We start from the raw sequence: 25,301 nt of genomic DNA, 5'->3' as shown, positions 1-25,301 counted from the left end.
CGTTCACTTGCACCCATTCGCACCGGCAAACACTTTAACAGCATTAAACAAGTGGATAGTTTGTGCCACGTACGTCCGCGTCTTGTTCCTTAGGTTCGTCAGTGCAACACTACACTCTAAGAAAAAAAGGACTAAAAGGGGTAGGGAGGTTAGTCCTTTTGGGGACTAACTGATTTGCCACAACCATTAGTCCTTTTGGGGACGAACTGACATGGGATGAACTGTTACTCCCCATGCACTTACTCCTTCGGGGACTAACAGTTGCCCCTGCCCGATGGTCCTCAAGGGAGTAACGGTAATTCGTTCCGATGCTCCGCAAAGGTGGAATTAATGAAATTAGGCAATTATACCCTAATAAAAAAAATTAATGAGCTGAAAAAAAAATATGCCCGAGAGTAGGATTCGACCTCACGCCCTCTCGCTCACAAGTCAGGTACTCTAACCACTCCACCACGCCGCTTGGTTGACAAAACTGGATATTTAGGGAAGGTTAAGCATGGGAACGCAAGTGCGGCAATATAACAGCGATTCCGTATTTTGTGCAAGCTATGCAATGAGAGTCTAACGTTGAGTGCACTTGCAACCATAAGCAACTGCGAAAAGAAATCAGCCCGAGTATTCTTAGGGTGATTTAAACTGAGGCACTACGCCATGTATACGTGTAGCGAGCTCAGACGGCGCACCGAAGACAACAGAGAAGGGCAATTTCTCTATCGCTTAGCGTGTGCCGTTCGAGGTACACATCGCTTCAGTTCCCAACCTCCTTGGAACGGAAGGAACTCAGGTACTGTTGACCAAGAAAATCTAGCCGTCCATCAATGACTTGCGCGCGTTTAATGCGAATCGCTCACTTATGGGGTGCGCACGAAAGACATGCCTCTTCACATTCCAGTTTTAAGTTTCACGTAATTTTCTCACGAAGAGACAAGGCGCTGCTTTGCATGCAGTTCAATAGACAATGCACGAACTTCGAACCATTCACGATTTAAGGACAATACGGTTTTCGGCCCATCGCTCCATGACACGGACGAAAACAGCTAAGTGCCCGGGGAGTAACTGTCGCCGTTCGTCCTCCCATTGCTCTCTTTCCGACCAGGGACTAAACACTTACTCCCCGAAATTTGCACACGGCACGCACATTCATGCAGTTAGTCCTTTGGGGGACGAAAGCGCCCTTTTTAGGACTAACGGCGCAGTTACTCCCGTTTTCCCCGGGATTTTTCTTAGAGTGTAAGCGCAATACAATCATCACCGCCATCCTCTTACCAAGTTGTTGCGGCCTCTGACATAGACATCGTGCCTTTCTCAGCCGCACTGGGCCATGTGTCGTGTAACTCTGCCGCAACCTCATCTGTTTGCGTCATTCGCCACTTGTGCGCGCCGTCGGTACTCTGCTTTTGTCTGCAGTCGTCCTTTTTTTCCGACGCTTTAGCTGCCCTTTACGCGTGCAATCTCACCACTTGCCCATCATCCCTACTATGCGGCGGGTGCCTGGGGATCTCCGAATCTGGCTACCTGGCTACCATATTTGGGTGATACGGCACCACTTTCGATTTGTGCCGCCACTGCTCCCGCCGCGACCGATGCCCCTGTGGACGTCTGCGCTCATGCCGTCAACTCAGGACTCAAACCAGCCCAGCGCCCAGATATTATCAAGTTCCTCCAGCGTTTTCGCGCCTCATTCAACATTGACCAACCGTCCTTGGACCGAGAGTCAGCAGTCGTTCACGGTATCAAAACTGGCCAACAAACTCCATTGCGCAAGCGTCCGCGTCGTGTGTTGGCTGCTGAATGCCTGATCATCGATGAACAGGTCGACGGCATGCTCAAGTGTGGCATCATTCATCCATCTAACAGTCCCTGGGCATCTTCGGTTGCCCTCGTTAAAATATGAAGATGGCTCCATAAGGGGTTCTGCGTCGACCATCGCCTTCTTAAGCAAGTAGAGCGCAAACATGTCTATCCTCTGCTGCGCATCGACGATGCCTTGGACAGCCTTCAAGAAGTGAAATTCTTTTCCTAGCTGGAACTGCGCTCCGGGTGCTGGCAAGTTCCGATGGCAGAGACCGATCGCAAAAAGGTGGCCTTTGTAACACCTGATTGCATATATCAGAGTACCGTCATGCCTTTCGGCTTCTGCAACACGCCTGCCAATTTCGAACGAATGATGGACAACATTCTTCGAGGCTTAAAGTGGAACACGTGCCTTTGTTACATAGATGGCATTGTAGGTTTTTCTACGGACTTTGCGTTGCACCTCACCAGCCTTGAACAAGTCCTTGCGTGCCTCTTCGCTGCAGGACTGCCACTTGATTTGAAGAAATGCCACTTCGGCGCTCGCAAGCTTACCATTCTAGTGCATGTCGTTTCCGAACACGGTATCCTTACTGACTCTACAAAACTTAGTGCCGTATCCGCGTTCCCCAAAACCAACTACCATGAAAGAGCTTGACGGCTTCATCGGCTTATGCTCATACAAGCTTTGTTAGCCTTATAAGAAGTTGCAGTTTCGAGTCGAAGCATCGATTGCAATAGCAAATTATTAGCCACACGAAGTGAGGACATTTAATTTATCAACTGTATGAACTTGTAAAGGTTCGCTAACTAACTAAACTAACAAACATGGTGCCACGCGCCCACGGGCAAATGTAAGGACATCTCACTCGATGACCGCAGACACTCGCTGTCAGAACGGTGGCGTGAGAAAGAGCGGCAACAGCAGCGAGCGAATTTACCTTCCTAGAGCCTATAGCTGCAACGCGAACTAATCGGCGAGAACACAGCGCACATAAATATATAAGCCCTCAGCGCACCTAGAGTCTGTACTTATCGCAGATCGCTCCCAAGAAACGACCCGCGCGGCCACGTTCGGCAGCGCCATATGACGAAGCTGCCAAAATAAATGTCCACGAACACTGGGCACTGGCTCCGAACGTTTACCCGAGACGAGACAGTCGCTGGAGAGCCTCTGATGCGGTACATGGAGCATATCATCACCACCATTGTGATATGGAGCTGTATACTCGGCCGTTAACCACCAAAAGCAGCATAGTCACATTAACGCCCATTGCACATAGTATGCCGACGGAGACGCAGCAAGCTCAGCGATACAGCGGCGGTGAGCGCATCGGACCTTCCGCTGTTACGTAGCAAGCAACGCTAGCGTAATTTTTATGTAAACTCTTCACGGGGAAATTGTTCTGCAAGAACTATTTCTGTATGCCGCGTCAGTCGTTCCTCATGTTAAATGTACCGTTCGTTTGTTCCGTTTTTTTCCTGTGTTTCTTTTTTTTCCCCTCTGTGGTGATTCTTTTATTTCTAGAGACAGGAGTTTGCTCATGAGACGCCACGTCATTCAATACATTCATTCACGTACCACAGGTAGGCAAGTGTGGCGAAAGTCCTTGCCACTACAACTATAAAAAAGAACGTATATACTCCGCAAAAAAGGGGAAATGGGAAAAAACAGTATTAGCATTCATCTACATTAGATTTTTTTGGCATGGCTGCTGACGAGGCGTCGTGGCTGGTCAATGACCTGTCTCTTCGTAAAAGGGGTGGCACAAGGCTGTTCCCATATTGAATACCAGCCTCCTAGCACTAGACATCTCATGGTGACTTCGTTCACCGAGCTTTCACTTATTTTAATATTTTATACACCACGATGAGAAACATACCAAAGGGCAGTCACTCGAGCAAGATTATTCACAAAAAATGAAAGCGGTGAGGGTGGAGAGAACGTTGATTTATTCTTACCTCTGTCGAACCGAGATATTATCCCTTTTTTGACTGCGTGCCTTAGCCAGGGTCTGTTTCTCAATCAGACACATACCCGACAAATAACTACACTGCTCGTTAGAGCGTCATAGGTGAGATTAAGTTGTCACCAAGCAAGCCGATTCTTAAAACGGTGCTCTTCTTTTAAAAGCAAAATTGGCAATAAATATTCAAAATATATTAGCGCTTTGTCAAAATATGAACACATTGGTCGGTCGGTGCTATAGAGATAATTGCAAGTCCGGGGAAAGAATTAGGCCTTCTTGGTTCTTCTGCGCGATATTTTGTCTAGGCGAGTATTTCTTGCCAGTTCAAGTTTACAAGGCGAAATAATAAACATAAGCTACTATACAAATACATTGCCTTTTTAACACGAGCACCTAAACTGATTTAAGCGCAAAACTGTGATTCGAAGAATTGCTTCGGCTCTGTCGGTTTATACAGTCGGAACCTGAAAAGAGAAAGCAAAAGAGAAGATTTCATGTGCGAAAGTTGCTGCTGCAGCTGTTAATTATTGGATCTTTTGAAACATCTACAGGGTACTGTGTATGTTATGTGGGGGGGGGGGGAGGCAAGGTTCGTTTATATATCCGTACTGAGAGGTCCGTTTCCCTACAGGTTTTCTTGAGGGGGCTGCGAACACTCAGTGTGATGACCACAGCTGCCTTACGACGCTTGAACTGTGCAGCCGCGAATAAAACTGAAAAATAAGCAGAGTGCTAAAATATGACAAAAGCAAGAACAATATGACTAAGACTGCTTTACTCGTAAAGGGAAATCTAAGTGGCCGTCTCTCTCTCGCACTGCTCCAAATTTGGGTGCTCACTATTTCTTAAACAAGCACGACGTTCTAAATCAAAAGAGATACAGAAAGCATACAGCATGTGAAAAAAAAAAGTACGACAGAACTCATCCTATATGATGACTGCCGATGGTAATGCGACTAGCATTCGAGCAATGTAGAGGCACACCGCATTTCTGAAATCATGTTTATGTAACATCTGCAGAACGACAAATGCGGTATAACGACGACAGTATGGCGTGATCACGATTCTTAAATGATGACGATGGTATGCGATAACGACGAGAGTATGATGGCAATTGTTTGACGACAACACCGGCATGATATCAGGATGACGAAGCTGAAATGAAGATGATAGTGCAGCATGAGGATGACAGTATGACAACGGTTGCAGGATAGCAACTCTCTGTAGAAGGCGCTATCATGACGATGGATGATAGCGGCGGTATAGTGACGATTGATTGATAACAGCATGATTACGATAGAATGACGAAGGTATACCGTCGATCGATCGATGAAGACCATATAAAACCACTTGAAGACAACGACATGATGACAATGGGATGACCTTACTTAAGTGATAACGATGGTAAAACGACAGCGTGATTATGTATGGGCTTTCTGGAGCAAGGACCAATAATGGCCAAAGAACGCCAGCATATAGTTTGATGTATTCTATGGTGCGGTCAATGACAAATCGTAATAGATGTGACTTGGCTGTATAGTGGCCTGAAGTATCCAGGGTAAATACGTAAAATATAATGTATGTGCATTAAAACTATAACATGGGAGGTGAGCTATGAACACAAAATATGTGTTGTCAAGTGAGTGCAAGGTGAAGATGTAAGAATATTCAGGTAGCACTAATGCCTCATCGTGGCCCTTGTGCGCAAGGGCAGGGAAGCACATGCCCTAAGTGCTACAATCGCAGCAGTAGCCTCTGATTAAAGGCTGTGCTAGAGATCACTTGTGTTTATAACATGCAGTCAACAAACATCATCCAAAGCAACTAAGGCTGATTTTCCAAGGAACATTGCTCAATTCCATTGCGAAATTCGAAGGAATGTTCTGAAGGTATGGTCAACGAAAGTGCTTTTTTTTCTGTTTCACGAGATTCCTGCAATACGTACAGGACATTCAACGTCTCACCACATTTACCACTGATAGGTGCGTCATCAAAAGTCACTAGGTATGAGTGCCTGTTGTATATGTTCCCGATTCTTAGTCGACATATTATGACCTCAGTTCGTGGTAGTTTTGTTATGGGTGGTCAATTTCTTAACTGTGACTTAATAACATGCACCATAGAAGCTGTTTCTTTGTCTTATGAGTGTTTCCATTAGCTTCTGAGCTTTTTCCGTAAGAAAGGCTTCAAATATGTGGCAGGGACAGCTACTCATTGCTACTGGTGTGGCGGTTTCGTCTGCAAGCATATTACCCTTGATGCCTCTATGGCCAGGAACCTAGCACAATGACAGGTGTTATTTGTTCACCTTTCTCCGGTGACCGTTTTTCACCGGCTACCAAATGTTAAACTTCATAAACCATTGCAGGACGAGCCTGCATGCATCGGAAGTCTCTAGAATGTTATCGATTTTCCATCTTTTGTCTGCTGTCAGCGAAGCTTGTGTAATCTGATTCTATGCGCGAAGTGAATTTGTAGTACTTACTAAGAGGCACGTGGGCACATGCGGTTATGCGGGAACCTTCGACGTGTCAAGTATAAAAGCTGACGCTTTCGACCCACTGATCTGATTTTCGACAATCGCTAACTTTGCTCGCCACTATCGTTGTAGTTGAGCGTAACTTGTTTCGCTGCACACAAGTCTGCGCAATAAAGAGTTAAATTTGTAGCTCACAGTATTCGCACTGTGTCTTTCTTCACCGTCACTGCAACGTAGTAATATAATGACATACTGGCCTGACATATATGCTGTACGCAGGATAAAGAGAATTTAGCACAACAGTTTTGCTTTAACAGGACAACCTTAAATATCTTACAGCACTTGGAGAGTCGCTGAATATAATTACTCTTTTGTATATTTCTTTTCATGATAAGTTTCACAGCCGACAGTACTGCATATGCTTCGGTCGTAAAGATACTCGCTTCCGGGTGCAGCACATATGATTCAGAAAGGATGGTCCGAGTGCTGCAAAGGGCACTCGAAACTGTGATCTTGATGCGTCAGTGTAACACTCCGGGCATGAATACTTCACCTGAAGTTCATGAAAGTACATTCGAATTCGTGCCTCTGGGGCGTGCTTTGTGACCTTGATAAACGATGCTTCGCATTCTAACAGCTGCCACTGTCACGGCGAGAGCAGTTTTGCTGGAGGCATTAGACGATGTTCTATAAGTGGGACACACATTCCTTCACTGAGGTTCCTCACACGCAGTGAGAAGGGCTCTCCGTCTGTGGGCCGATATTGAAAAGCAAGATACAGGACAAATTGGTTACAGCTTTGTAGCAAGTATGTTCAGGATTTGAATGTACGTTCAGATATTATGTGAAACTGGAATATGCTGTAGATGGAGTGACCGCTCGCTTGATACTACGTAGCGGCTTTTTACAGGACGTGTCCTGAAGGCACCAGTAGTTAAGCGGATGCCTAAGTGAAGAAGGTCTAGAATTTTTAGTGTGCTTGGCATTGCAGAATAATAATAATAAAAACATCGCTAATATATTCCTCAATGCAAACAAGGTGGTATATTGTGAACATAGCCTTCCCTAAAACGACAATGAAGGTGGCTTAAGGTTTCGTTTCTTTGTCAAACAGAGATAAAGCTCTGGTTTACCACTTTTCTGTTTGCAAAGACAGCTAGTCAAAGCTGCATCCATTCCTTCACTACTTCTTTTGTAACTACTGGCTAATGATGGGTCCTTGCCTTGTTTAAGTATGGGGATGATAATACTTTCCTTCGAAGAGTTGTCCGCGTGGTATTGAAAATACTTAAAATTGTTTTTAGGGCTTCAGGGTGCAGGTGCCTAGTCATTTCGTACATGACACTGCTGTCACATGGTGCCGAGTTGTTGCAACAGTTGAGAGGTGACCAAAGTTCAGCAAGACTAAATGATCAATTGTATGCCTCGTTTAGCGTACTTCTGCTTAAAAGGGGCTGTCACTCTGCATTTTCTTTGAACTTCAGGAGAGGTTCAATGTAGTGAGATTCACTAGAGATATACTCAACATGTTCAACCAGAAAGTCTGCCTGATATTCTTGGCTATCACCTTCTGTATCTATAAGGGCAGAGAATGTGACTGACGGCCTTTTAATCTATTTACTCTATTCCACACATTTACCTTGTCCACGCAAGAAATTATATTTCAAAGGCACTGTGCTCAACTATTTCACTTAGCAAATCTACAAGTTCTTCTGCCTTGAGACTTTGATCGTGTAAATTTTTTTTTTGTAGAGTCTTGAAGCGATCCCCTAGCTTTGTTTTGTTTTTTTCAGTGCTTTTCTACATTCGTCGTTTCACCATAGGATGCGACGTTTATTGGCTAGGTTGCTGTATGCATTTTGTGGGAGCGGCTCTTCTAAAACTTTTTAGGTAAGACACAGCATAGCCTATATTAAATCCAGCAATGTCATCTCGGCCTGACTATGTGAGTTCCCAGAAAAGTACACCGTTTGCCGAGTCATTCATGCATCAGGCGATATGTCGGGAGAATTCATCCTGTTTTGCAAGTGTTAAAACTATCGCGAAGTGGTTGAGTAGCACGTTTTGTGCGCAACGCTGTAGTACGTTGGCTTCTTATTGAGCAAGTACGCGCCTGAGAAAAAGAGGAAATTTTCTATTAGGCGCCCTTTGCCATCGCAACGAGCGCCTCCCCATAAAATACTACGCGCGTTTAAATCTCCGACCGTGTATGGCTCTGAAAGTTTCTCAATATAATTTTGAAATTGGGCTTTATGAATTCGATAACCGGGAGGAATGTGTATAGAGCTGGTAGTTACTAGCTAATCTAACAGCAACGCTTGGACAGCAACTGTCTCTAGCGGCGTTCGAGATTTTATTTCCCGTCAGGCAATATCTCTATTGACTATTACAGCCACACCACCAGATGACGGCGACTGCATCATCGTGAACTTTACGAAGAATAACATAGTGCCGATGAAAGCTTATTTGCGTGTGTTTGAGGTGTGTTTCTTGAACACACAGCACCCTGGGACTAAATTTGCGAATCAGTTTTTTAATGTCATCGAAATTTCAAGGATACCTCTGACGTCCCATTTAGCTATTTGCGAGTTCATATTGAAAAGGAAGCGCGTGCGTTGTGTTTACGGAATAAGTATTAGATTACAGAGCCTTTCTCGGGTCCCGTATTGCGCGGTTTCTCTTCTTTAGAGCGGTCGAGAGAACCCCGCCGCTCATTTGGCGCTGAATGCGCCGCTTGGCTGAAAGTTGTGTTCATTGCCTCTTCCGGTTGCGCCCATCGCTACATCCATCGCCACACCCGCTCTTGCGAGCGGTGTGTTCGCCTTGGTTGCCTCGCCTCAAGATACAAGACCCTGGAGGCCATAAACCCGGATGTCGGTGACCCCTTCTGGGACGGCGGCACAGTGCAACTCGCAGCCGCCAAGGAGGCGAACGGCGTCGCCGCCAGTTCACTGCGCGAGGGCCGGACAGCAGCCGGCTGAAGCCGTCGCGAAGCTGTCCCCTGACGCGCCACTTCGCCAAAGCTGTTCTTTGGCAGATATACCACCCCCCTCCGTGCTTGCTTGAACGATAGGTTCTCTTTTACCTTAATTGCTACAATTTCTTTTTCTCCCTTCCGGGATGGGCAGGACCGCGAGCATGCGGCTTGCTCCCCATCGCAGTTTAAACAATGTGAAGCGTTTTCGCAGAATTCAGCACATGTTCGTGTGCACTGCATTTATCACAAGTCAGGTGTACCTCGGTAGTTCCGTAAGCCGTGAAGCAATGGAGATGGTTTGGAATGCACGGTCCTACGATCTTAACGTAACCTGCCTCGATGGTTGCACACCGGAAGTTAATGTGAGAATTAGGTGCTTAGTATGAATCTAGTTGCCGTCATGCCTCATTGTGATTCGTTTTACGTTGATAAGATTTGGTTCTTTCCATTCTTCCAGAAGATCGGTCTCGGTCAGTTCCGTCATATCACCATCGGAAATGGCGGTGCTCGTGGTGCGGAGTAAGGTCACTGAAACTGGCATGTCCCCGAAAGACACTAGATTACGTAGTTTTTCATATTACTTTTCGCCATGAAGTTCAAGAGAAGGTCACCACTTGCATATTTCGATGCCTTATAGCCTTATCCTATAGTTTACAGACAGATATTTAGAAGCGAGATCATTCTCGTTGTCTTTCCTGGTTTCTCAGATTTAATTACTTTATATTGGGGAACGTTTTCAGTCTTTGGTCTAAAGAAATGAAATAGTTCTACGGTGCACCCTCGTTTCTGAGGGCGATCAGGAATTTTCGCAAAGAACTATCCATAGGAAAACTTAAGCTTTCATCAGCAACGCCAGCAAGGGGGCGCCACACAACTTATAAAAAAACAAGTCCTGCGGATGCCACCTGTACGTTTCTGCGATTACTAAATACGTAAAGCCAAGCTTCGTTCTTCTGCACAAGGTTAACCTTTGATGCGGGGAATATAGGAAGTAAACAGAAGTGAGGTCAGAAAATGTTGAAAGTTAGAGAGAAAGATGAAGATTCTGGAGGAGGATGGAAAATGGCAGCTACCGATTTCCACCGAAGGAGTCAGTCCGGGGGCGCTGTCTACGTGAAGCCAAGGCCAAAGAGGTGTGTTGCCTCTACAGCGGGCCTGCAAAGGTCCAAACAACAAGCATCGGCTCAACCCCCAGGGTCCTCTTTTTCCCGGACATGGAAAAGCCGTGTACGGCAAGGTGCGGGAGGTTCCGAAGCCCCATGTTCTCGGATCCGTGGTATCGTGACACACCAAGCGCCTGCTCTCGCAGACGTCCCTGCGGGGGAACGATAGCGTGACAACGACGACATGACGACAATAGTCTGATAACGAATGTGTGACGATGAAGGCAAGACGATGACCGCATAACGATTACGGCATGACGACAGTCGGATGACGAAGCTGGAGTGTCAACGATAAAACGAGGACGACGGCATCGCGACGCAGGTGTGACACTGAATGCATGGTGAGCACTGTATGACGATGACATGACAAAGGGTGTGCCGAAAACGGGATGACAACGAGTGCATTATTACAATGACGCGACGAATCCTGTATCACGAAGCCTGTGTGACAAACATGGCGTGATGACGACGGCATGACAAAGTCGGACGACGAAACTGGAGTGACGACGATGGAATAGCCACGACAACCGCAACAGCATCACGACCGCTGTTTGACAAGAAATACAGGACGACTGTATGACGACGATGATATAAACGACAACGGCATGAAGAGTGAGAGATGACAAAGCTAAAGACGACACAATGACCGCAATCACCCCAACGGCATGAAGACGATAGCAGCACACAGAATTCGTGACGACTAGATGACGACGAAGGCGCGACGATGACGGCATGACGAGAGTCGGATCAAAAAGTTGGAATGACAACGATGCAACGGACGTGACGGCATAACAGCCACGAGCACATACCTAGTGGCCCAAGCTATTAGAGAACCTGGGTCACTGTGTCGGGACAGAAGGCATGATGATGATGGCATAGCGAGAGTAAGAACACGAAACTTGAATGACGACGACGGAACGACCACGACGGCATCACGGCCAGGAGCACATAACTAGTGGCCCAAGCAAGCATACAACTTAGGCTCACCATAAGAGGACGGACGGACGGACGGACGGACGGACGGACGGACCGACCGACCGACCGACCGACGGACGGACGGACGGACGGACGGACGGACGGACCGACCGACCGACCGACCGACCGACCGACCGACCGACCGACCGACCGACCGACCGACCGACCGACCGACCGACAGACAGACAGACAGACAGACAGACAGAGACACCCCGAAAACTGCGAGAAATACGCTGACAATGTGAATCATATTAAAGACAGAGAGCGACGTCCCTACCTGGAGAAGTTTCCAAGGGTTTTCCATGCCTTCCTTGAACGTCTTGGCCTTGGGCAGCCTTGGGTTGTTTGTTGGCGTGAGCACGGCACAGCAGCGGATGAACAGCAGCACAGCAAGCAGAAACAGCACACCAAGCAGGGCCGCCACCCAGGTATATCGCTGCACCGGTTTAACGTAACTAAGGCCTCCAAGATCGGGAAACAGAGGAGAACAGTGCGGTTGACCTCTGGCGTCATAACCATTTTATACATTTGTATAAAGCAAAATTGCTAGACAGAACCCAGACAGCACATGCAGATGTTTTGTCGATGTTTGCACTGTGTTGGCAGTGGCTTGGTTTATGAAGGGCTAATGTTACCTGCGTATTGCCGTTGCTCCCTACGCCATTGTACTAAGTGTTCATAGTTTTACGGATAAGTGTGCAGTATTGCTAATTCCGGCTTATAAACTGATTACCTTAACCTTACATGTTGTTACGAACGGCCTGCAAGGGTACCGACCTACAATATTTTCCCAGCCAGCCACAGCTGCGAGGGTGGCGAGCTTCCCAGAAGCGACCATGGAAGCCTTCCCCACATGCCGCGGCGACCCATTTTGTAGGGACGACGGTGTGCCGCAACAACACCCCCTCGGCGCCGCTATGAATAAACGTGGTCGGCGGACCAAGTATTGTGCGTGGATTCGCCGTGGCCGCCACGGCTTGTTAGAAGCGGTGGAACTCCTGGGAGAAGATGTCTGGCGGCCGTTATACGGGGCTTAGAAGTCACGGAATGACGCGGAGGCCATTGTCTGCGGAGTCAACACTGGGACGAAGAGGCGCCGGCTCTGGACAAAACCCATGTCTGCGAGAATCGACTCACCTCGGCGTGGTCAGTGAAACCTGTGCGGAAGTGTGTTTGAACCCTCCCCTGAAAGGCAGGTCGGCTACGATGACTTTGAACGCTCCGAATTGGTAAGAGGTTCAAGGGCCGTTCTCCCTCACCTAGGGATCTAGGGAGGACATAGTGTACTTAAGGAGCCGTTGGCGGCTCCTCAGTGTGCATTCCTCTTTCAGTCATGTAGACTGATGAACTGTAACGTTCTCATGTAAATACTGTAAATAAATCCCATATTCCTCGTTCTCGATGAGAACAAGTCTCTCCCTTCAACAAAGTCCTCAGCGTGGATAAGTTGGACGACGGCATGGGCCAGCTACCATCTATTTCATGCCCGACTCCAACCATCACAATGTCCATCAGCTTGCCAATGCTGGCCGCACATTGTGTATAGAAGGGCCTGACCACTCTCTCAGGTCTTTGTCAACCATGTCACGTGCAGCGATATCTCTGTGTTGCGGTTTGAATTCGATAGCGTTAAGGACCCCGTGTCCCACAAAATTAGGTGTCGGTGTCGGCGGAGATGTCCGTGAGCGAAAGTTTCCATGTATATTTAAGTATATGTATATGCCACGCCATGGTATACGACATGCGGTATATGCTGGTTATATTGCCACACCATTCTATCAGTAAAGTTGCTCATATTTTGTCTTGCATTCTTGACAAAGTTATTCCTCGGAACGTTGAGAAAGACAGCCTAAAAATAAATTTCATGAAAGAAAGCACCGACAGCGCATGCCTTTGGTGTTAAATCTGCTCAGACTGAAATATTAAAAGTACGAAACAATAACGAAACCTGAAAATGGTGTACTTTTTCTCTTTTTTTTTGGCGCGTCTGTGCACTACTTCTGGAATCAGCCCACGCAAGAGACCCCGTTTCTACCAGAAAGCTCGCCTCTTCGTGCATCGCGTTCACCGCCAGAGTTTCCCGGTAAACATTACTGTTACGTAAGCTACCGTTGCCGGGAAGCGCGAGAAGCAGCCAGTGATATTTTAATGCTATCGCGTTCCACTCTTAAAGGCGAAGCTTAAGCGTCCTCCAATATCTGTGCTTATGTTTCATCGATGCGAAAGCATTAAATGGCTCATTGAGCAAGAAAGCCGTCGTCTGTCGTCTGGACACGCGAAAAACGGCATCTAAATTGCCGTTGGCTGCAACGTCAAGTTACACACGCACCTCGATGGAGCAGAGTGGGCAAAAAGTAACACCTGCTGCCGCGTTAGCACGCCACGCGTTGCATGAAAGCAGGGTGTCAGATTTGTGACGTCAGGCTACTTGGACCGAAATTTTCTTTGCCAAGCCCGGTGTAATGAAAGCGGTGACATCAAAATCACCGCTGCTTACTCGGAAGCGTCGTCATTAGACTCTATGGCAGTCGGGCAAGGGAACATGATGTCACGGATCAAAATGCACCGGTATCCTGCTATGGAGGAGCCGTTGGGCTTATTCGGGAGTGTCCCCATTAAATTCTATGGCAGTCGAGCAAGGTAGCAAGGCGTCATGAATCAAAGTGAACCGGCCTTGTGCTATCTAGGAGGCGTTGGCCAAGTACCTCAACGCACTCGCTTGCCTGCGAGGAGGAGTTCACAACTCGAAAGAACACTCAGTGGCGTTCAACTGGGAATTAATGCGTCTGCATACGCAACTCGAAAGAGGTGATTAGGTGTCCGCGGACTTTGTTCTACACAGTGTATTTAGGTCTGGCGCTACGTTCGCTTGTGAGCACGCTAAGCTTGAGTGCAGGTCTTTGCATATGTTGTCTACCAGGGTGTGTCACTTCCGAAGCAGAGCTCTGCCCACCTTGATTAGCTCGCGCACCCGGTTTGGCACGAGCAGCTGTTGAAGGCGTGCCAGCGGCCCGTTCTCGTCCACAATACGGCACCGGTGGAACACGTCGCAGTAGCCGCGGTTCTGGTTGCACGCGGCACCGGCCTCCCTCCTTTTGCCACATAGCGACAGCAGGGCGGGTTCCTTGCACGTGTCTAGGCATGGGCCGTCTGTGCCTGCGAAGTTCACCAGCGTTGATTCAGTGACATAGGACTTCATAAAAGGAAATCTGCTGGATTGTTGATCCGGCATAGTCGCTGCAGGCATCCACCGTTCTGTCTGCAGCGCTTGCGCAGTGCGCCGCCAAGCAAAGCGATCAATACGCTTGCGTTACTGCTATCTTTAACAGACAGTGCTTTCGAGACGCATCAGTCAGACTGACGCTGCAGTAATGCGGTAGTCATCCAGTTTTCTTTAGCGTTCCAGCTGCTGCGGATACTTTTTCTTCGTGTAGCAACGCGTCCCACAAGCGCTCGAGACATGGGTGTAAGTGTGCGCGGATGTAAAAGTCAAAAATGTCCGAAACAAGAGAGAAAGAGAGTAAACTAACAAAGAAGGCGCTGGCTTGCCATTGACGCTTACTTCAAGCGCATGCGCTGAGAAGAACGGGAAACGAAATAAAAAGACAGTTATAAACAACGAGGCTACAAACAATTCAACGTATCATGTCCCGCTACTCAAGTCTAACCCATGGGAAACTTGTTTCAGCTGTTTGTAATCTGCGCAGAGGAGCTCACGCTAGAATTTGTAGGCACATCAACCGGTTTCCAACAAGGACAAACCTCAATCAAAGCAACAAGAGTCTCCGATAACGAAATCGATAAAGAATCTGTATACTTGTGCGATTTCTGTACCTTACTCTTCGGTGAGTTAGTTCTTGTCTATCTCGCATTTAGTGTAGTTCGCGTTCTGTATCTTGCTCGCTGCACTGGTGATACGATTCGTACGCCAACCATGGCGTTCGCCTCTTGAGTTTGCTTACAGCGCTTCGAAACGATGGAGACTAGCACGCATGCGCAATGATATCATCTCGCCTGGCCTTACTGTCGTATACTTAGTCGCATAGACTGCGCACTCTTTTGCTTAGGTACAGTTTAGCTCCCATCTTACTCTATGTTCACACCTCCATCCTTTCGCGGCATTAAACAAATTTACGGATTATAACCTCCAGCTGTGAAACAAGTACAGAATCCACTATAAGGTGCACACAATTTATAAATAGGGTACGAGGGGATGTGGAAGAGAAAGAACAAGCACTATTTGCAAGTTCATTCGATTTGCTACCCTGTAATAGATGAATAAGTGATGAGGACAATGAGGACAGATAACGAGCCTGCGTGCACAGGCAAACGTGCTACATCGTGACTATATAGATGCTCTCTGAAACTTGTCGATAACTGGGACGACAGAAAACCTCCAGGTATATGCCGCCTCAGCAAAGTGTGCGAAGTGTGTGCCTCAAGAAAGTGTGCCGAAAGGTATATGCTGCTCCAAGTTGCAGTGCGACTGTCATCGATTACTTTTGATCTTGCGCTGTAGTTTCTGGCATGAAACGTCCCTTGATTTAAAGCACTTAATTAAACACAGTGACACTAGCTACTGATTGAAGAACCGCTGATGGAACCTCTGATTCAAGAAAAAGTCATCGCGAATTTCAAGTAGCGAACGACGACAGGTGACGGAAGTGCTGTCCGTACTTTGTCTTTCTTAGAGGAGCTGCCATCCGACACACAAGTTCACTGTGCTAGTGGAAACGACATCGCTGCAACCATCTATTTTTTTTTTGTTATAACTTCTAGACCAGTAGCCTTAAGCCTTAACAGTTAAGATTTGCCGTACTTATTATGCCGCACAAGCACGGTCATTTACACGATATGAGAGTTTTCCTACAGAAACACTGCCTCAGAGATTTAGGTGGTGCCATTCCTACACCTCGGAAATCGGCTTCCACCGGCACCCTTTACCTGTGCGCTTGCAGGACACGAGGCACATCTCCGCGCTGCTGTGGGCACCAGTGCTCAATAGTTGGCAGTCCTCGTAGCCGAACTTCTCGCAAATGGAACCCTCGCAGCGACCTTTGCGACAGACCTGTGTGCCGTGGTTGCACTCCGTCAGGTTCGGCCGGGCAAGCGGTTCCGGACAGTGGGCTCCCACGCTGGTGCACGCATGGCTTTGTCAAGGAACGAACCTCGAACGTATGTCAGAGCTGGCGAAAGTGCATGCCGTCTTGGAACGTGAGAAATGTATTACGCGCGTGGTTACGCGCACGACATCAGCGGCACACTGAAAATAAGAAGTGGCTCGCCCGGCTAGAAACCAAGCCTAGGTCTGCGGCGTAGCAAACGCTAACTCCACCATGAAGGTAATCTCCCATCTCGCAACACACCGCGACGAAGGCCACAAAAAATAAACCATAAAGGGGATCGCTATATACGTTATATCCTCGGGGTTAGGTACGTCACAGGGATCGGGAGCTTTTAAATAAGTAAGCATTTCTATGTCGACTCACTGACGAAAACCGTCACTTACGAGTGACGCATGACGATCAGAAGCAGAGCGACTTGCCCACCGGGCTAAACACCCACGCTTGTAGAAGACGCATTTGAAGCACATGGATGTGTAGTCAACGGGTTTTCTATGTTGTCGCGCAAAACAGACAGATAAGCAGTCAGTGAGTTGATAAGGATGATAAGGAGTAATGAGGAGTTATGTGGGTCTGATCGCTGCTTATAATAGTTCCACGTGGATGGGTAAGGTGTCAAAGAGCGATAACAGCTTGTAATGGTCGGATCAAGTCCGATACGGTTGATCATGACCGTAATGGTTGATAAGGGTTGAATCATGTCCGTTAATATTGATAAGGACAGATAAGGGTTGATAGGGGTCGGATTGATTCCAATAAAGTTGATAATTTATAAGAGTTGATTAAGTTCGGATTAAGTACAATAAGGTTAACAACTGATAAGAGTGATAAAGGTTGGATCGATTCTGATAAGGTTGATAACGACCGATAAGGCTCAATAAAGGTCGAATAATGGCCGATAAGGTTGACATGGGCAAGTAAGGGTTGATGAAGGTCAGAGTGATTCAAATAGGGTTGATAACGACTGAGAAGGGTCGATAAGGGTCGTATCGAGTCCGATAAGGGTGATAACAATCGATAAAGGTTGAAAAGGGTCGATAAGGCCTGGGTCGAGTCCGATCACGTTGTTAACAACCGATAAGAGTTTATACAGGTCGGATAAAGAGACATAACAGATTACAAGGTCAATTAAGCATATATTTATTAGTAGTCTAGTGCTTCGTGAATCGTGGTAAACAACATAGGTTGCGTCGTATGCGTGGATATGAGCATGTGGTGCGACATTTAAGCACACTCAGACAACTCCAGTGGAGCACTATTCTATCATCACTGCCGCTATGTTTATATTCATAGGCAATATGCAAGTATTCGGTTTGCGTTATCCAATTGTTGCTTGATCAGAAAGCCCTACCAATTATTTCAAACTTCTGTCCTCCTCTCTACAATGCCTTTCATCTTTTCGTATTTTCGAGACGGAATTATGATGTGCTCAACAAGCTCTGCTCAAAGGATATTCGCAAAAAGACTCATGCGTGCACTGGGTCACGTTCGCGCATCGATGATTCGTGTTGAGGAAGTGGCAGTCCTCCGTGCAGCAACTGCCAGTAGACGGGCTGCGCAGACAAATGACAATAATGATCAATAACATGTAGAAAAGGGCACAACATTTACTGTTAGCCGCAACCATGCAATTATTTCGATATCGGTCAGCTTATTCTTTAGTTATTACCGCACAGCTTACGTTTCGCTAATGAAACCTAGGTCGTATTATTTGTATACTAGGAGAAAAATGCGTTCTACATATTCTTTCAAGAAGGTTTCCTTCCATAAGGAATCGTCAGACGCGAATTAAACACCAGTCGGTGTTTGCTCTAAGTACGTCCTAAACTACGCGTTTCCTATGTTTGTAGTTTGTACACTCTTTTACGCCCTGAGATACTGAATTAAACCAATCAATAAAACACTTACTCAAATGTGACGCGAAGGTTGATATTTTCAGAATATATAAGCTTTTATTGGGGTCCTTAACCACCCCTTGGGCGTGATGAAAAAAACATATTCCCCGGATAGCCCCCGCTGCCGTGAGCATCTCGACCAAATTTTCCAGTCGTGCGCGGCGCATGCAGCTCGCAAGTGGAGCACAAGGTCACCTTGTTTTCAAACACGCTTTTCAAAAGAAGCCTTCTCTCTCTCTCTCTTACGGCTGCTACATTTCGTGATATAGCAGATTCCTATACGGGGTTTGCTAGTGTCCGGTAGCTAACACCAATCAAGAAGGGTGTTTGGATCAGTGCGCTTCTTGCTACTGCTACCGTGTATATTTATTGACGCATTTTAATAAACAGGCTGAAATAAGGGAAAGTTAGCTTCTCGAATTTCGATAGGAATTAGTACGACTATCGTACTATCGACAACTACCTTCTGTTACCGATCGGCCGCGCCCGACGGCGTAGGTATGAAACTGTGGCCACACCGCTTATGAGTGTGGCAGCCGTTGGGTCTCGCTAATTTCTATTATTTCTCGAACCACGCGAAACTTAAGGTCCGACCAGACGTACGCCTGTCAGCGCATGCTCACACCTGGCAGCCCCTGCTAGACGCCTTGGAAGACTTCGCTTCGTATTGCGCTACCGCGAAAAAAAGTCGCAATTTCGATGTGGCTGCTATGGTTCGTCAAGCTGGTGCAGGACAAAGCTGACTTGCACCAAACAGCTCGGCCAGACTGCAGCGCGTGAGCGCGAGCGCGCACTCTAGCCACCGTCGTGCTGTCGTCCACCGTGCTGTCGTGCCACCGTCGTGCCGTCGTCCAGTCAGCCACTACAGCTGCATGTAGCTGCGCAGTTGCGTCTGCAGTGATGCGCAGATACCACGGCCGCCGTGGGGTGCCGCGACGAGTGCGCTCGCTGAGCTCCTGCGGCTCACTGTGGTCCGATTGGTATCTGTTGATGAAGCGACTCAAGGCCCGAGCCCCAACATCTGATGAACAGGTCGTCTGCGTCCCGTGTCGCACACCCTTGAGGTGTGTCGCCATCATGGTCGAAGCTCGTTTCAGCTGGAAGCTCTGACGAACAGATCGTCTGCTTCCCGTGTTGCACACCCGCGAGGTGTGTCGCCATCATGGTCGAAGCTCGTTTCAGTTCGAAGCTGTGACGAACAAGTCGTCTGCTTCCCGTGTTGCATACTCTTGAGGTGTGTCACCATCATGGTCGAAGCTCGTTTCAGTTCGAAGCTCTGACGAACAGGTCGTCTGCTTCCCGTGTTGCACACCCGCGAGGTGTGTCGCCATCATGGTCGAAGCTCGTTTCAGTTCGAAGCTGTGACGAACAAGTCGTCTGCTTCCCGTGTTGCACACCCTTGAGGTGTGTCGAAATCACGGTCGAAGCTCGTTTCAGTTCGAAGCTCGAGCCAGCAAGCTTTAGCTCGGTGACTCCTATATAAACACGTGGGCAAAGAGAAATCGTTTTTATCGCCAACCACCGCACAAAATTTGATAAGGCTTGTTACGTTTGGAAGTAAAAGGTGAAATCTAGTGACTGTTGGCAGCAAATCGTTTATTAAAGCCGTCAACTGTTTTATAAACATTGGTGAAAATCGCACATTTTCAGGAAACGGCACCATCAAGTTTACAACTATGTAAATCAGCAATGAAGAATGATATCACGAATATGTAAGCGCATCTCATATTACATTTAAAGTGAACAAAATTGATATATTATACATGAATCTCAAATAGACCGCTAATATGTTAGTAGGAAACTTGCAAAAATATTGTAAACAATGTAACAAATTTACGCAAGATATAGACTGATAAGTAAAATTTGTCCGTTTTGACTGCTCTAACGGATGCAGTTTACCAAGCTGCGATGTCTGTTTTGCTATGGAGCTACGAATTTAAAAGCTCCGTGCTTTTATGTTTTGTTCAAACTTATAAATTTTTGAAAAGTCCTTTAACACAGACCTTCAATCAAAATTCCGCTTCAAAACTCACTAGCATTTAACTTTCTCTCTCAAATGCAACAAATTTCATTAAAATCAGCCTAGTGGTTATCTCAAAGAAGCGTTTCTGCGTTTACATGTATTTGAATAAGTGGCATCGAAGTTGGACCCGATCTAAAGCTTTCTCTTATGGTTAGACACGGAATGGAGAAAGAGGCCATGAAACTTGGCAATCAAGTGCGTGGTAATTTAAAGTGTGAATAGAGAACCAGGAATCATCGAGAAGAAAGTGTGGGGAACAGAGTCAGTGAATTGGATTCAAAGAATGGAAACAAAAAAAAGACCATCAACATTTACAAAAATCGGAAGAAAGAAATTAAGAGGAAAAATTTTACAATAGTACAAATGGCAGTGTCTTGCTATTTGAGGCTGACGCCAGCTGCCAAGGACAGAACCATACCGAAGCAAATATTCGCACCAAATGAGGCATGTGTATGCTGCAGCAAAATTCCGGAGCCACTCATAACATCCTAATCGAATGCGAAAGTATTCACCTGGTGAGACCCGCAGATAACGTACACCTTCCAGAAGCGCTCGGATTTATAGTGAACGGAAGCATCAACCCGTCAGCAGTCGAAATAAGCAAGAGGCGTTTGGAGAATTAACGAAAAAAAAATCAGGGAAGAGACTGATACAATCGGATCAGTTACAGGCATAGGTAGCGCTATAAGGTAGATAGAGAAGTTTTGAGGAAGATAAAGTGTTTAAGAAGATGCATAACAAAAGAAAAGTAGCAGTTTAGCCCGGAAAACAAGGAATCGATTGCGATAGCAAATTATTAAACCGCTATACGAAGTAAGAATAGTAGTTTTATCTGCCGTATAAACATTCGAAACTTTCGAATAGCTAATGGAATACTGTCCTATTGGATTCGGTCTTCGAATCGAATAGTCACTATTCGTAAATGCGAATATGTTTCAAATGCTTGTCTAACAATTCAAAATGTCAACTGCGCTATATCGCATGGCGTTCATGTCAAGCCGTGCTGGGAGGCCACGACGGAGCAGGGCATGCGTGACAACAAGCACACCCTTTCAGATCAAAACTCCATGTAATTTATTTCGCACGTGCCCCCTTGCTCGTGCCCAGAGCGCAACAATGGTCAGCTTATATGTGGCGACCACTACAGGCCGAATTAAACATAAAATTGGAGCAAGCGTACGGTAAATTTTCACCCAGGCGGGCATATCAAAGACTTAAAAAATGAGAGCTTGCGTAGTGGAGCAAGCTACGTCATTTAGGCTGCCATTACATTACAAGCAACACAGTGATCATTTGCACTTTGATAAGAGCCATGTGCATGCGAAGAAACTACTTGTTTGTTCCTAACGCTCAATTTGTGCGTTTAATAAACAACGCTTCATAACATTCCCTGTAATGGCAGAATATTGCTAACTTTAGCAATACTAGGTTGTGAACACCACTTTATCTTAATTGTGACAACGGCAGTTCATTATTGGAGAACTATTCGATATTCGATTCGCTTCTGGTACAATTCGATTCGTATTCGATTCGGTCTCAAAAAAGCGGCAGAACCCATCTCGTCGATGGCTGTCCACCATAAGGCGCTTAGCGTTGCACCAGTATAGCGATTCAACGTATTGCCCCCGTCGAACGAGTTATGCACGAGGCGTGTTCCTCTTTCCGGCTTGCTTAAGAACACTGGGCGCCATCTAGCGCCGCCACTATGAAGCCTCCCTATGGCTTCCGAAATGCATGGCGCACAGGTGCGTGCGAACGCTCAGAAACGCACCACGCGGCAACCGGGCTCGTCTTTCGCGCTTTACTGGACACGCTGCACCATATAGTGGCACTGCCAAATAGTCTGCTCCTGGCCTCTGAGACGAGAAGCGTGGCGCACCAGTGCCTGCATACGCCGAGACTTGTTTCCTCGCTTGCCGCACACTCCTTGGCACATATTCGGAGGCCCAGGTTGGCGAGAGGTTCTCTGAAGCGCGGCACATACCCCGTGCATTCATGGCGCGGCTCGATAAAGCGTTGGCGTGAAAGACGCTCGCTGAAAAGCGGCACATAAGCAGTGCACTTGTGGTGCAGCCTGATAAGACGTAGGGTTGCTGTCCTTGAGGAACCCTCATGACTTGCGCTCGATTCCACTCAGCATCGGATAAATGTAAAATATCTTTTTCCTCATTGTGCGGCGGCACATTCCCCTGTGGCACATATTCAGTGACCCAAGTTGGCATCAAAGAGGTTCACTGAAGACCAGCACAGGCCGAGTGGCACATACCCACTACTCCAAGTCGGCTTCAGTTTCTTCGAACAGCGGTACCTACCCAATCCTGCGTCTACAGTGCGTCTATGTTGGCGTGAAAGAGGTTGAAGAGCGGTACGTATGTAAACAGTGCCACATACTCAGTGACCCAAGTTGGTCCGATGGTTGGTTTCGAACCCCGTTACCTGAGCACAGCAGTTCGATGCGCTGCCCATTTGACCACTGACTACCCAGAGACCCAGGTAGGCGGAACAGTGCTTAGGTATAAACATACATGCATAGATAGATGGCCCCCGGAAAGTGCGTGAAGTACCCAGAGTGCCCTAACCTAATGCCTTGAAATCACCATTTGAACATCCCTAAAATTAACAAGAATTGTGTCACGTGTAGCACAGGCAAACGTGAACACATCTCGCTAAACGACCGCGGGCACTCACTGTCAAAACACTGGCGTGATAAAGTGCGGCAGCAGCAGCGAGCGAATCGACCTTCGTGCTGCTTCTCTCTTCAACACGAACTAAGCAACGAGAACACAGCGCATACGAAGATATCAGCCCTCGGCGTATCCATACTCTGTACCTATCGCAGATTGCTTTTAATATAGGGCCCACGCGGCCGTGCTCAGCCGCGCCATACGCAGCCGCCGCCGGAGTAGAATGACCCCCTCACCCTGTGCCTTGCGCGCGATTAAAGACGGCGCGCTTCCTCCCCGCCTTCCTTCTTTGTGCGTATACGAGACCGAGCCACCATCCTCGGCTCATCCTCGCACGCTTTCTTTCGCACCCACAGCATACAGCGCTCAGCCACGATGTTATCGCACTTCGAATACATGCATACGAAACATCCCTAGGGTTGAGGATTGGGCAAGATTGTATTGCATTCTAAAACTGGTACAGCGCAACAAGGAAAGGAAGAAACAAGCCCAGCCGGCCAGAAGAAGCAACACAGCACTGTCGTCCCAGTTTCAGAATACGGAAAATCACGGCCACGCTGACGGCGGAAATGCGCCTATAGGGTCCATGTAATTGCTATCGGAATAAGGTGCTGCAATGTAAAGCAGGTATAGCATACCTGGTTAACCCAAGCAGGCTAGGTAACTATATGTCACCACCCCGTTTTAGAGGGGACGCCAATAAAACATCATCATCAATATGTCGTTACGCTAGGAATCTTTTCAACGCGATTCCGCAGTGGGGCACCCATCGATTAACCGATGTGCGTGCTGTCAACGCACTTCCACGAGCGAACATGAAGATTAAGTTTGTTCGACCCAAGGAAATTGTGTGATTTTCGTAGAGATAAGTGCGGAAGCAAATGTGCTACTCATGTCACTCTGCGAAAACAGCAAGACGTAGCTATCGAAGCACACTGTAGCGCAGCAAAGGCATGCGACAACGTGAACTCAACCGCACGCTGAGGGATGGCCTCTGAATTTGACGGGTTGTAGGCGCCAAAATCGAAATTAATGATGTCTGTGTGAACATCCATAATCAAATTTTAACTTCCCGCCACGGCGTCGTTCAGTAGGCGCAGCGTTGTGGGCACCACCCTGCTCCGCCGTAGCCCTGGCAGTGCAAGGAGTTGACGGGGGACCGGGAGCACCTCGAGGGGGATCTGTTACGACTTTGAACCGCTGCACCACTATTACGACTTTGTGGTCCCGTAGCGCTCGTCACCCGTTTTGTGACAGAGCGTTGGTAGCGAAGACTCCGAGCCAGGCGTCGATGAGAATAACGAAAGGGATTTTATACATTATATACAGGTCATTGTACAGGACAAAATCGGATCGGCACTGGGGCCGAGAGCTCACACAAACGCGACTGTTCCCGCACGGCGACGTCCGGCGAAAACGCGTGACACATCTCACCCCAGTCGGGAGCGACACTGTCTCCCGGTGGGTCGGCGGATCCAGTTTTTCAGGCGGCGCGCCGCGTCTATTATAATCCCCGAGGAACCATTGTCACTCAAACGGCCCAATACAAAGTCAGCACTCGGCGGTCGTCCGAGAGGTCCAACCAGCGACCGCGCTGGCCAGCCGGTTCAAAGTTCGCGCGCGCGGTGACCTCCATGCAAAAGGAGGTGCGGCGCCGGGCTGTCTGGCACTCGCTGACACGTCTGAACATGCTGCTCGCCGAGGCTTCTCCCGCAGGACACCGCTGCCTGACGGCTCAGCATCTTGACTTTTCAAGGGAGAATTTGGGCACTCGCAGGATAAATTCTGCATCTTGATTCGGAATCCGGGCTTGTGGTAATGGCACAACAGATCACAGCCTATATTTGATTGGCGATATCTGCGCGCTCCTGCTGAACGCACTGAAGTACTGTTTGCGGAAAGGCACTTCTGAAATAGCTTGCTTTAACTTCAAATGCACTTTTGGATAAAAAGTGGTTCAAGACCCCTGCAATAAATTCTATGAATGCGGTACAAATTACTGTAAACTATTCTGTTTTTCATCATCTGTGCTAACCATCTGTGAAAAGTGTACAGTTACTTCAATGCCTATAGTCTTCCCATACGCAATTTCTACGCCGTGTCTATACTATCGAACCTCCTTGAAACAATTACGGTTATAGATCGAACATAGAGATCTCGAATACAACGAAGTGAGTCTAAAATATGGTTGACCAAGCTTCACGTAATCGACTTTCCG

General features: G+C 47.4%; 1 protein-coding gene across 4 annotated transcripts in view; it reads right to left on the bottom strand.

Moving 5' to 3' along the window:
* Positions 1-4,017: 4,017 nt before the first annotated feature.
* LOC135914032 (disintegrin and metalloproteinase domain-containing protein 10-like) overlaps positions 4,018-25,301 on the bottom strand; it is a 43,804-nt gene continuing 22,520 nt past the window's right edge. For all 4 annotated transcript variants that reach the window (XM_065446743.1, XM_065446742.2, XM_065446745.2 and 1 more), the window contains 5 exons: positions 17,936-18,034; positions 16,303-16,496; positions 14,312-14,514; positions 11,636-11,794; positions 4,018-4,228 (listed from right to left, as the gene is read on the bottom strand). In XM_065446743.1, coding sequence (XP_065302815.1) covers positions 4,214-4,228; positions 11,636-11,794; positions 14,312-14,514; positions 16,303-16,496; positions 17,936-18,034 — 670 coding nt within the window. In that variant the 3' untranslated portion in view covers positions 4,018-4,213. The remainder of the gene's footprint in view (positions 4,229-11,635; positions 11,795-14,311; positions 14,515-16,302; positions 16,497-17,935; positions 18,035-25,301) is intronic.

The sequence above is a fragment of the Dermacentor albipictus genome, chromosome 4, assembly GCF_038994185.2.
Source record: "Dermacentor albipictus isolate Rhodes 1998 colony chromosome 4, USDA_Dalb.pri_finalv2, whole genome shotgun sequence".
NCBI lineage: Eukaryota > Metazoa > Arthropoda > Arachnida > Ixodida > Ixodidae > Dermacentor > Dermacentor albipictus.
This window is presented reverse-complemented; position numbering and strand designations above follow the sequence as displayed.